Below are 12,914 nucleotides of genomic sequence, written 5' to 3' on the forward strand. Positions count from 1 at the left end.
AGAGAATGACACGGTGACAAAATTCATCACCATTCCCGTCCCCGCGGATAACCGCGGGAAACCATCTTCATGTCATTCTTTAAGGAGAGAGGGAAGAATCAGAGTATGAATGGCCACAACCACTGACCCACAAGCTTTGCTTTGAAGAATGCTGGTGTAGAAGGACTGAGGTTGAAACAGACACTTCAAAATGACAGTCTCTGATATCCAGAGAAGATATTGTGATGTCATAATGCCTCATTCCACCAGTGCCTAAGAGCCAATCACATCAGTGATGTCACAATGGCTTCATTATCCTTGGCTCACATAAGAATCAGAGTATGAATGGCCACAATCACTGACCCTCAAGCTTTGCTTTGAAGAATGCTGGTGTAGAAGGATTGAGGTTGAAATAAATGCTAGAAAATGACATGGGATTATTTACCGCGGTTATCCGCAGGGACGAGAACGGTGATGAATTTTGTCACCGTGTCATTCTCTAGGCGGTATATAAGAAATAAAATAATAATAATAATAAGGTCTTCCTGCAATTTTTCACAGTCCTGCATACATTTTAACAACTTTGAACAGTAAAGTGTCATCTGCAAATTTAATCACCTCATTTGTAGTTCCAATTTCCAGATCATTTATAAATATGCTAAATATCACCGGTCCACCAGCACTCCACTTTTCCTCCTTCTCCTTTGAGAAAAATGGTCATTTAACACTACTGTGTTTTCTGTCCAATAACCAGTTCCTAATCCACAATAGAACATTGCATCCTATCCCATGACTTTAATTTTCTCAGGAGCCTCTCATGAGAAACTTTGTCGAAAGCTTTCTGAAAGTCTAGATACACTATGTCAACTGGCTCACTTTTATCCACATGTTTTGTTCACATCTTGAAAGACATGCAGCAAATTGGTGAGGCAAGACTTCTCTTGGCTGAACCCACACTTACTCTGACCCATTAAACCATGTTTGCTTATGTGTTCCATAATTTTATTCTTTATAATAGTTTCCGCTATCTTAACTGGAACTGAAGTCGGGCTTACCGGTCTATAATTTCCCACATCACCCCTGGAGCACTTTTTGAAAATCAGTGTTACATTGGCCACCTCCAATCTTCAAGTACTATGGACAATTTTAAAAACAGGTTACATATCACTAACAGCAGTCAGCAATTTCATGTTTGAGTTTTCTCTGTACCCTGGGGTGTATGTCATCCAGAACAGGTGATTTATTGCTCTTTAACTTGTCAATTTGGCTCAGTACTTCTTCCAGGTTCACTGAGATTTCTTTCCATTCCTCCATTCTTCTGCTGCATCAACTTTTGAAACCATTTCAGGTTCAAGTAGATTTCTTAAATCCTCATCGAGGTCACCCACTCCGAGATAGCCTTGTGCTCCTTCAGTGCCCTTTTCGCTCCTTGGAGATCTAGCAGTCCCACAACTTCTCTCACAGGCTTTCTGCTTCTGACATAGCTGAAAAATTTGTTACTGTGAGTTTTTGCTTCTGTGGAAAGTTTCTCTTCATATTCTTTTTTTTAGCCTTCTTATGCACCCGACAAGTTAGATGCAAAGCATTGATAATGTTGCTGCTTGTTTTCTTCATTTGGATCCTTTTTCCATTCTTTGAAGGATTTTGTTTGTTTGGGTGGTTTTTTTTTTTTTGCTTTTTATACATTTCATTAACCTGTAACCCATTCTGAGCTCTTTTGGAGAAAACGGGATAGAAAACAAATTAAATAAATAAATTGGCTTGGACTAGTATAGCTTGATAATAAGGAGACATTTATTCATACCTTTTAATATCCTGTCTTTGAATCCTGTTAGACCAGTACAGGGCCCATCCTGGAAGACTATGATGTAAAGGATATCATTTGGTCTTTAGCCTGCTTTCTCCTGGAGATTTTGTATATAGTCCTTTGTATCTGTGATCTCAAAAAATATGCTGCAGTTGTTTTGGTGGGTTCTTTAAGTTCGTATTTGGCAAATTAGACCTGGTCCTGCTCTGGCAGTAGCATACTAGAGAATTCCAGGCTGCACCAATCCTTACATTGGTGATGCCACTGGAAGTAGCTCTACATTCATCTGCTGGTAGCAGAAATTGAACCATCTCTGGAATAGCCTTTTTTGGTCCAACATTTGACTTTCAATGAATTTGAGCTTCATCATTCAGGACAGAAGAATCATGGACATCACGGTGACTCGGCATTTAGGATTTGACAAGCCCTAATAATATGCATACATTTAAATCATTTTAAAAAATATTTGTGTGTATTATGTTCATTTATGTTTGCTGATATTGCATTCTTACTTTTTGTTTGTTTGTAGGACCTTCGAAACCAACTTTATGAGAATTACTTTTTAAATTTTATTTCTGCAATTTCAAGAAGCAAGCTGGAGGACATTGCGAGTGCAGCACTGGGAGCCAGCGCAGTATCCCAGGTGGCAAAGGTTAGAACATTCTGTGGGTTCCAGCAGTGATAAAGGTTTTTGCTCCTGTTTGCTTTTGCTTAGCTCCTGTTTTTCATGAAGAAACTTCTCCACCTTGATAGAGCATTTTTCTTACTAAATTATGCTGAATATATGAATTTATATCATATCTTTTGTTAGAATTATTTTGATTCAGGCATAATATTTATAACTCGACTGAATGATCATTGTGATTTTTGCTCTGAGATTTCAGGGCAAGTATAGTCACAAGTTCCTGCTACACGCTCATTGTGCTGCTGAGTGTGGGAATTTAATTTTCAGCATCTTTCTGGTTGTATTTATTGGTTGACAGGGTCATTAACTCAGTTCCAGGATGGAGACTCTTTGGCCGGTCCTAGTTTTAAATGTACATCCCAAAGTAGTGTGGTATTTGTAGTTCCTGATTCTACTCATTGAAATTGGTGCTGCATGTCCCATAATGTATCAGAATGAGGTTGACAAATATCCAGAACTGGCCTGAAATCCCCCTCCTGGAACTCAGTAACTTAAAAGCTCTGTTTACTAATAGTGTGCAGGCCTGCATATCCTCCTGCTCCCCCTCCCATCAACTTGTGCAAGGCCCTCTTCCCCCCCCCCCCAGCAGAGGCTACCTTTATAACCATTGTTGGTCTGGGGTCAACTGGAGGTCATCCTGGGGATCCAAGGTGTGTGTCCAGGGTCTTCAGCATGAACATTGCCAATCACATCTGCCTTGTTCTGCGCCATCTTCAAAATATCTTATGCTTCTACTTATTTCTTTTTGACGAAATCTGTGCTATTAAATTTAATATCATCATTTAAAGTAGTCCATGCTGAACTAAATCTCCCATGCATCCTTGGGTCCATAAAGTGCTCAAATAGTATCCTTAAATAATATCCATGTAGTCTCTCTAAAAGACAGTATGAAGTCCTTATCTCAACTCTTGCAAAACATAGGACGCTCTTGCAAAACATAGGAGACTACAAAATAAGCAAATTTTAAAAAATGTTTTATTATAACTCTTTAAATGCTTCACACTGTCTGAGACTTATCATAACTATTTACTTCTTGATAACACATACCAATCTTCTTTTAAACCCTCGCTTTAGCCACAATTACCAAGTTAATCAGTGTATTTACCTAGCATTTGCACATAAGAACATAAGAATAGCCTTACTGTGTCAGACCAATGGTCCATCAAACCCAGTAGCCCGTTCTCACTAGTACCTGGCCAAAACCTAAGGAGTAGCAATATTCCATACTACCAATAAAGGGCAAGAAATGGCTTCCCCATGTCTTTCTCAATAACAGACTATGGACTTTTCCTCCAGGAACTTTTCCTTCCTTAAAACCAGCTACGCTATCTGCTCTTACCATACCCTCTGGCAACACGTTCCAGAACTTAACGAGTGAAAAAAAAAATTCCTCCTATTGGGTTTAAAAGTATTTCCCTGAAACTTTGAGTGTCCCCTAGTCTTTGTAATTTTTGACAGAGTAAAAAATCAATCCACTTGTACCTGTTCTACTCCACTCAGGATTTTGTAGACTTCAATCATATCTTCCTTCAGCCTTCTCTTTTCCAAGCTGAAGAGCCCTAACCGTTTTAGTCTTTCCTTATACGAGAGGAGTTCCATCCCCTTTACCATCTTGGTCACTCTTCTTTGAACTTTTTCTAGTGCATTGAATGCAATTCTCCAGATGAGGTCTTACCATGGAGCAATACAGAGCATTATAACATTCTTAGTCTTGTTAACCATCCCTTTTAAAATAATTCCTAGCATCCCGTTTGCTTTTTTGGCTGTCGCCACACATTGGGCGGAAGGTTTCATCATATTGTCTACGATGATATTCGGATCCTTTTCTTGGGCGCTAATCCCCAATGTGGACCCTAACATCCGGTAACTGTGATTCAGGTTATTCTTCCCAATGTGCATCACTTTGCATTTGTCCAAATTAAATTTCATCTGCCATTTAGACACCAAGTCTTCCAATTTCCTAAGATCTGCCTGCAATTTTTCACAATCCACATGTGTTTTAACAACTTTGAACAGTTTAGTGTCATCTGCAAATTTTATCACCTCACTTGTTCTAATTTTCAGAAAATCTACAGCTACATTTACAATTTAGAAATACCTAAAAATAGAGGTAGAGAATGATACGGGAAAAAATTATCACCATTCTCGCCCCGTCCCCATCAGCCAGCTCGGTCCCGCTCTGCAAACTGTCAGATCCCACCCGCACAAGCCTTGAATAGTTATGATTTTATACTGAACTTTATTTTATTATAGTATAAAAAGAGACTATTCTATACCAAATAGAAACAGAAAAATAAAATAAAATAGATAGTGGTTGGTGTGCCTCAGCTCCTTCCATATTTTTGTAGGGAACCCTTAAATGGAACTTTTGCTAATGACTGAAGAATATGAGGCTAACCCTGTTGAGAAATCCCAAGTTCATATCATCTGTCCTTTTGGGACTAGTTAAGCACTGCAGAGGTCAGGCATCCAAGGCGAAAAGGAGACTTACCACTAATGTGGCAACCTCTGCTAGCCAACAAGTGTCACTGAGGGTATGCTTCAGAGTTGGCAATCCTCCAGCTCATGGGTTGTTCTCTTTATAGCCATGATCATATCTGAGGGTGAAAATGGTTTGTGTTGGAAGGGGGTGGAAGAGTGGTTAGAGGAGATTTGAATTAATATACGTTTGATTATTTACTTTTATGATTAAGAGAGGTAATAACACTATTTACAAAAAAGCCTGTGCTTAAAAGTTAAGGTTACTAGTAGTATCTTAGGTTCTAATGCTATAAAATAATGTTCTTGCAAATGTTTGGAATTGGTTAGCAAAAACCTAGGCTTTGAAAAAGTCTGCTAAAATGTCAGAAAGCATCATTTCAGTTGAAAACAAATGTCACCATCTCTGGGAAAAGGTGACTAAACCATCAAAAACAAAATAAAAAAAAGTTTTAAAGAATTCTGTTAGAGCAAACAACTTTTATGTAATAAACAGTCCAAACTGTCCTTTTTATGTGGAAAAAAAAAGTTACAGGCGTTTAATCATGTAACATTTGCAGACTGCTTATGGACTCAAGACATAAATGATAAGCCATTCTCAACATTTTGGATTTGCTACTTTAAGTTTCAAGTTTTATTAAAATTTTGATGTATCGCAATATCATTAATTCAAAGTGATTTACAATTAAAAACGGGGTCTTAATTATTAACCAACACAAACGGACCTGACATACCAATGCGTAAGGGAAGTAGGGAAAACTACAATAAGTATAGTAAAAGATACATACAAGGAAAATACAAATGGAGGGTAAGAAAGTTTAAAAGTATTTATAAAAGTATAGTAGAAAATTAAGAACTTTTTTTTTTTTTCCAAATTCTCAGAGCCTAAGACAGAGGATTAATGAGTTTAAGCATCAAATGCGATCAATAGGGATTCCGATAATTAGGTCTCAAAAGCATCCCTGTACAACCAGCACTTTAACAGTCCTTTAAATTTACTCAATGATTTTTCTTCTTTAATAAATGATGGTAGGGAATTCCATATTCTGGGTGTTGTAACTGCAAAAATCACCTTTTCCCAGAGAGAGTCACATATGAATGATTTAGGCATTTAAAACTTTTATGCTGATGTGTGGCTCATTAGCAGCAAGGTAGTATAGGATCTTGTTTATCCAGAGCATCGTAGCATATCTCATCTTTGACCTTCAGTATGTTTTATGTGCAGCTATAGAGTTATGTGTTCTGTTCCCAAACTATAGGTTTCAGGCATATATCTAACAGTTACAGAGCAATCTAATAGTAATAAAGTAAGCACGGCTGAATCTTTTTTTTTCCCATATACACTCTAATTGATCCTTAATAGTATCATGTGTAAAGTGTTCATTATTAAAGAGCCTAATTATTTTTTTCTTTCTTTTTTCAGGTGTTTGATCAATATCTCAATTTTATAACCTTAGAGGACGATATGTTCATACTGTGCAATCAGAATAAGGAAGTCGTTTCCTATCGTGGTAGGTGAAATCATTTTATATAATTTAAAATAAAATAAAAAATGATATAGTACAGCACATTGTTCTCTTATAGCTCTGAGTTGAACCCACTGAGAATGTATTCCCCTGTTAAGGGGAAGGAGTGGCATAGTGGTTAGAGCTACAGCCTCAGCACACTGAGGTTGTGGGTTCAAATCCCATGCTGCTCCTTGTGAACCTGGGCAAATCACTCAATACTCCAATGTCCCAGGTACATTAGATAGCTTGTGAGCCCGCCAGGGCAGATAGGGAAAATGCTTGAGTACCTGATTGTAGACCGCTTAGATAACTTTGGTAGGCAGTATATAAATATCTAAAATAAATAAAAATAGTAACTGTGACTGCAATACCTGTTTTTATGAAGAAGGAGAGTAATGGGCTGAGGGAAACTTGGGAAACCATAGTTCAAATCCCACTGACATTTCTTGTGACTTTGGGGAAAGTTACTTTATCTCTCATTTTATTAGATGCCTACTTAGATTGTAAGCTGGCTGTGGCCAGGACTTATTAGGTCTGTGTATTTATCACCACTGTACAAGATTGCATATGTATAGCAATTTGTTTGTACTTTAAATATGTACCCGGAGCAGTGAAAGAGCAACAGCAGTGCCATCCTGCATTCAGATAAGTTATCTATCTTTTCCTTGTATGTTATTAGCAGGTGGCAGAGACAGTGAACTTGCTGTGATGGTCTCTATTATTCTGGTGAAGAGGATCCTTTGATTCAGGATCCCTCCTCTAAACCAGACACTGCCTCTTTCACCTCTTTCTTAAGAGTTGTGTGAGTCTCTTTCTATTCACAGAAGATTTAGAATCAGAAAATAATATTAAAGATTGAACTAGGCCAGTTACTGGGCAGACTTGTACGGTCTGTGTCTGTGTATGGCCGTTTGGAGGAGGATGGGCAGGGGAGGGCTTCAATGGCTGGGAGGGTGTAGATGGGCTGGAGTAAGTCTTAACAGAGATTTCGGCAGTTGGAACCCAAGCACAGTACCGGGTAAAGCTTTGGATTCTCGCCCAGAAATAGCTAAGAAGAAAAAAAAAAAAAAAAAAAAAATTTTAAATTGAATCAGGTTGGGCAGACTGGATGGACCATTCGGGTCTTTATCTGCCGTCATCTACTATGTTACTATGTTACTATTCCCTTGGAGGCTGAGTCCAAGAAATCCAAAGCGTTCCTTGATGCACTGGACTTTGACCAGCCTCCAAGGGAATTTCTTAAGTTACCCCTCCATGATATTTTGAGGGAAACCTTTTATAAAAATCTTGAGACTCCTTTAACTATCCCAGGAGCTCCTTGTAAATTGGACTCCTTATACAAAGCCATCCCCATCCCTGGCTTTGATAAACCGCAGCTTCCACACGCGTCTCTCTTGGTGGAATCTACTCTAAAGAAGTCTGCAGGAGCTAGTCCCTCCTGGCAGAGAAGGAAAGGCCATGGACAAATTTGGTAAGAGGTTATACCAAAATGCTATGTTGGCTAACCGGTCAGGGAATTATGCTTTTCATTTCTCCTTTTATCTGAAGCATCTCATTCAGAATCTAGCTTCTTTTGAGAAATACCTCCCTGACCGCAAGAGATCTGCTTTTCGCCACTGTTCTTCCTCTCTTCTCCAGCTTCGAAAGTTCATGATCCGTTCTATCTATGACACATTCGAACTTACTTCTAGAGCCACGGCCATGTCTGTTGCCATGCGTCTGGCTCAGGGTATCGGAGCTTGATGTCAACCATCAAGATCGCCTGGCTAATGCCCCATGCCTCGGCGATGAACTCTTTGGTGATTCCATGGACTCCACCACACAAAAGTTGTCTGCACATGAGACTCGCTGGGACACTCTTATTAAAACCAAAAAGAAGACTTCACCTGTCCGCCCTTTTCATCAGCAATTGGCCTATCATCGTCGTTATGTGGCTAGACCCTTACCACAAGCTCCTCAGCAGTCTAGACATCAGCGTCAACAACAAAGGCAACCCCCTCGGTCGCAACAGCAGCAACAGGTGAAACCTCCTCCACAACAGAAGTCTACACAACCCTTTTGATTTCGTTCTCCAGGGCATAGCCAGTGTTTTACCATCTGCCCATCTTCCTCAACCCATAGGAGGACGTCTTTCTCTGTACCTCAGCCGTTGGGAGACCATCACCTCGGACCAGTGGGTCCTCAACATCATCCGCCACGGCTACTCTCTCAACTTTCAGACTCTTCCTACCCAAAGTCTGCCAAGAGAGTCTGCTTTGAACACTCCTCAGTCCTCCCTTCTTCTACAAGAAGTTCAATCCCTCCTTCTTCTGAACGCCATAGAGGAAGTTCCTCTAGATCAGAAGGGGCAGGGATTCTACTCCCGTTACTTTCTGGTCCCCAAAAAAACAGGAGATCTCAGACCCATTTTAGATCTTCGCGATCTCAACAAATGCATGGTCAAGGAAAAATTCAGAATGCTTTCTCTGGCCACTCTTTACCCTCTTCTCAATCAAGGCGACTGGCTATGCTCCCTCGATCTCAAAGAGGCATACACTCGCATTCCTGTCAATCTGGCCTCCAGACAGTACCTCCGCTTCATGATCAATCACTGTCATTACCAATACAAGGTGTTACCCTTCAGTCTTGCCTCCTCTCCCAGAGTGTTCACCAAATGCCTAATTGTGCCTGCTTTTCTACGCTCTCATCATCTTCAGGTCTTCTCTTACCTGGACGACTGGTTAATCAAGGCCACTTCCTCTCAGGCGGTGCTCCTTGCCACCAACCAGACCATCCTTTTTCTATGACTTCTGGGGTTCAAGATCAATCTACCCAAATCTCATCTCATCCCTACTCAGAGACTTTAATTCATAGGAGCGGTCTTGGACGCAATCCTCATGAGAGCATTCCTGCCGTCCAACTGTCTTCAGGCTCTTCAATCTCTATGCCAGCAGGTGCTTCCACAACGCTCCATCTCTGCCAAGCAAATGATGATACTCTTGGGTCACATGGCCTCGACAGTTCATGTCACCCCCTTCGCAAGTCTTCACCTGCGCACTCCTCAGTGGACCCTAGCTACCCAGTGGTCCCAAGCGATGGATCCTTGCTCACGACACATATTTATGACATCATCTCTTCGTCAGTCTCTGCAATGGTGGTTGATATCTTCCAATCGCTCCAGAGGTCTTCTGTTCCATCTACCTCCTCATCAACTAGTCATCACCACCGACGCCTCCCCTTATGCCTGGGGAGCTCACTTGAACGAGTTTCAAACTCAGGGCCTTTGGACAGCTCAGGAAAAGAAGCATCACATCAATTTCCTGGAACTCCAGGCGATTTTTTATGCCCTCAAGGCTATTCAACATCTTCTTTTTCCTCAGGTTCTGCTACTTTGCACAGACAATCAAGTTGCAATGTACTACATCAACAAACAGGGTGGGACAGGCTCTCACCTCTTGTGTCAGGAGGCCCAAAAGATTTGGTCTTGGGCGACAGATCACCAATTATTCCTGAAGGCTATCTACATTCAGGGAGAGCAGAATTCCTTAGCGGACAATCTCAGCAGAATTCTCCAACCCCACAAATGGACTCTCGATCCTTTGACTCTCCAGTCCATTTTCATTCAATGGGGCACTCCTCAGATAGACCTCTTTGCAGCTCCTCACAATCATCAGCTGCCCCTCTTCTGCTCCAGACTCTACTCTCCTCACCGTCTGGCAGCGGATGCGTTTCTCCTGGATTGGTCCAATCTGTTCCTGTATGCTTTCCCTCCTCTGCCGCTCATGTTACGGACCTTGTTCAAGCTCAAGAGGGAACAAGCCACCATGATTCTCATCACTCCACGGTGGCCCAGACAGCATTGGTTCTCCCTTCTACTTCAACCCAGTTCCAGGGAGCCCATTCTTCTTCCACTATTCCCTTCTCTGCTTACACAGCATCAGGCGACCCTTCTGCATCCCAACCTCCAATCTCTGCACCTGACAGCTTGGTATCTCTCGGGCTGACCTCAACTGATTCTCTTCTGTCTCAGCCCGTTCGTTCTATTCTGGATGCTTCCAGGAAACCAGCCACTCTTCAATGTTACCATCAGAAGTGGACACGGTTTTCCTCTTGGTGTCTTCTTCATCATCATAATCCCACTTCCCTTGCAGTGGAGACCTTGTTGGATTATCTTCTTTCTTTGTCTGACTCTGGCCTCAAGTCTACTTCCATCAGAGTCCACCTCAGTGCTATTGCTGCTTTTCATGAACCAGTTCATGGAAAACTTCTCTCAGCTCCTCCTTTGGTTTCCAGATTCATGCGGGGTCTTTTCAATGTGAAACCACCTCTTAAGCCCCCTCCTGTAGTCTGGGATCTCAATGTGGTTCTTTCCGCCTTAATGAAGCCTCCATTTGAACCTTTGGCTACAGCTCCTTTCAAGTTTCTCACTTGGAAAGTGGTCTTCCTTATTGCTCTTACCTCTGCCAGGAGGGTCAGTGAGCTGCATGCACTAGTTGCTGATCCACCTTTCACAGTCTTTCATCACGACAAGGTGGTTCTGCGTACACATCCAAAGTTTCTCCCTAAGGTTGTCTCTGAATTTCATCTCAACCAATCGATTGTTCTGCCTGTATTCTTTCCAAAACCTCATTCTCACTCTGGAGAACAGGCTTTACATACTTTGGACTGTAAACGGGCTTTAGCTTTCTATTTAGACCATACTAAGCCCCACAGATCAACTCCACAACTCTTTCTGTCCTTTGATCCGAATAAATTGGGACGCCCCGTTTCTAAACGTACGTTGTCCAATTGGCTTGCAGCGTGCATTTCATTCTGTTATGCTCAGTCCAGACTGACACTGGAAGGTTCTGTCACGCCCCATAGAGTTCGAGCTATGGCAGCATCTGTAGCTTTCCTCCGTTCAACTCCTATTGAGGAAATCTGCAAGGCTGCTACTTGGTCCTCAGTTCATACTTTTACATCTCATTATTGTCTGGATGCTTTTTCCAGACGGGATGGACACTTCGGCCAATCTGTTTTGCAAAATTTGTTTTCCTAATGGCCAACTTTCCCTCCATCCCTCTTTTTGTTAGCTTGGAGGTCACCCATCAGTCAAGAATATGCTGCCTGCTTGTCCTGGGATAAAGCACAGTTACTTATCCCAGGACAAGCAGGCAGTATATTCTTTACGCATGGGTGACGTCACCGACGGAGCCCTCGGTATGGACCTTTTTAACTAGAAGGTTCTAGTTGGCCGCACCGCGCGAGTGCCTTCCCGCCCGACGGAGGAGTGCGTGGTCCCCAGTTTCTTCGTTTCCGCGGAGCGAAGAAGACGCGTGTTTTTTCAACGGCTGTTGAAACTCACTTTTCTGCCTTCCCGCTCGCGAAATTTTCTCTTTTTGTTTTCATTTTACCTTCGGGTTACCTTTTCTTTAATTTGTCAAAAAAAAAAAAAAAAATCTTTATTTCTTCCTTTTTTCGTCTTTGCCCCGGCGGGGCCTGTTGCCATTATACAGGCCTCGGGGTTTGATTTTGCGGAGGCCGTATTCCCATTCATGCCCCCGCAGCCCGGTTTTAAGAAGTGCCAGCGGTGTGCACGCCCGATCTCCCTCACTGACCCACACAATTGGTGTTTGCAGTGTTTGGGTCAGGAGCATCGGGCGGACTCCTGCACCCGCTGTGCCACTCTTAAAAAGCGGACACTCAAGAATCGCCAAATTCAACAAAACATTTTGTTCGGCACCGGGTCAACAATGGACACATCGACAGCGGTACCATCGAAATCGACACCGCCTACTTCGACACCACCCGACCCGACATTGGCGCCGCTGGCGCCAGGTAAGCCGGCTAAGAAGCCTTCCTCTTCCCTCGAGCGCCCGCCAGCCACAGTGGCGGCACCGACCCTGCCGGATTCACGCCGACCCCGAAAACGCTCCGCCCCGATTTCGGTGAGTGCCTCCTCATCGGCCTCCTCATCGCCGGGGCATGGAGCGGCACCTAAGGAACCGAAAATAAAGAAAGCGGTTCCGGTGCCACCCCTGGATGACCGCATTGCGGCCATCCTCCAAACTCAACTCCAGGAACAGCTGCAGCATCAACTCCAGCACCTGCTGCCTACTATCCTGGCACCGCTCCTTTCGGTACCAGACTGGCCCGAGCCCCGTACCGAGCACCCGGTATCCACCCCATCGGTACCAATCAATACCTCCATGCCGATTCTTTCGGCTGAGCAACTTCACGCCCATCCTGTGGTTCATTCCCATACCACTGCGGATCCGCCTCGGGACCGGGCGGAGCTCCATTCTTCCCGGGACCGTGATCGACGCCGGTCTTCCTCTCCCGGTACCGTTTTGGTGCGCTCTGGAAAGTCTTTATCTAAGACCCACCATACCGAGCCTTCCACCCCGGTGTCTCTGCATGCGCACCCAGAGGTCCGGGACCCGGACCTATGGGAAGAGTCCCCTCCCGGTACCGAGGAGGATCTCTCCTCATCCGATGA

General features: G+C 43.0%; 1 protein-coding gene across 3 annotated transcripts in view; it reads left to right on the forward strand.

The window, feature by feature from the left end:
* Positions 1–12,914, forward strand: part of SCFD1 (sec1 family domain containing 1) — a 248,396-nt gene that overhangs the window by 45,829 nt on the left and 189,653 nt on the right. For all 3 annotated transcript variants that reach the window (XM_033952477.1, XM_033952475.1, XM_033952476.1), the window contains exons 5-6: positions 2,316–2,438; positions 6,373–6,460. In XM_033952477.1, the coding sequence (XP_033808368.1) occupies positions 2,316–2,438; positions 6,373–6,460 (211 nt within the window). The remainder of the gene's footprint in view (positions 1–2,315; positions 2,439–6,372; positions 6,461–12,914) is intronic.

Source organism: Geotrypetes seraphini, chromosome 7 (assembly GCF_902459505.1).
Source record: "Geotrypetes seraphini chromosome 7, aGeoSer1.1, whole genome shotgun sequence".
In the NCBI taxonomy this organism is placed as follows: Eukaryota; Metazoa; Chordata; class Amphibia; order Gymnophiona; family Dermophiidae; genus Geotrypetes; species Geotrypetes seraphini.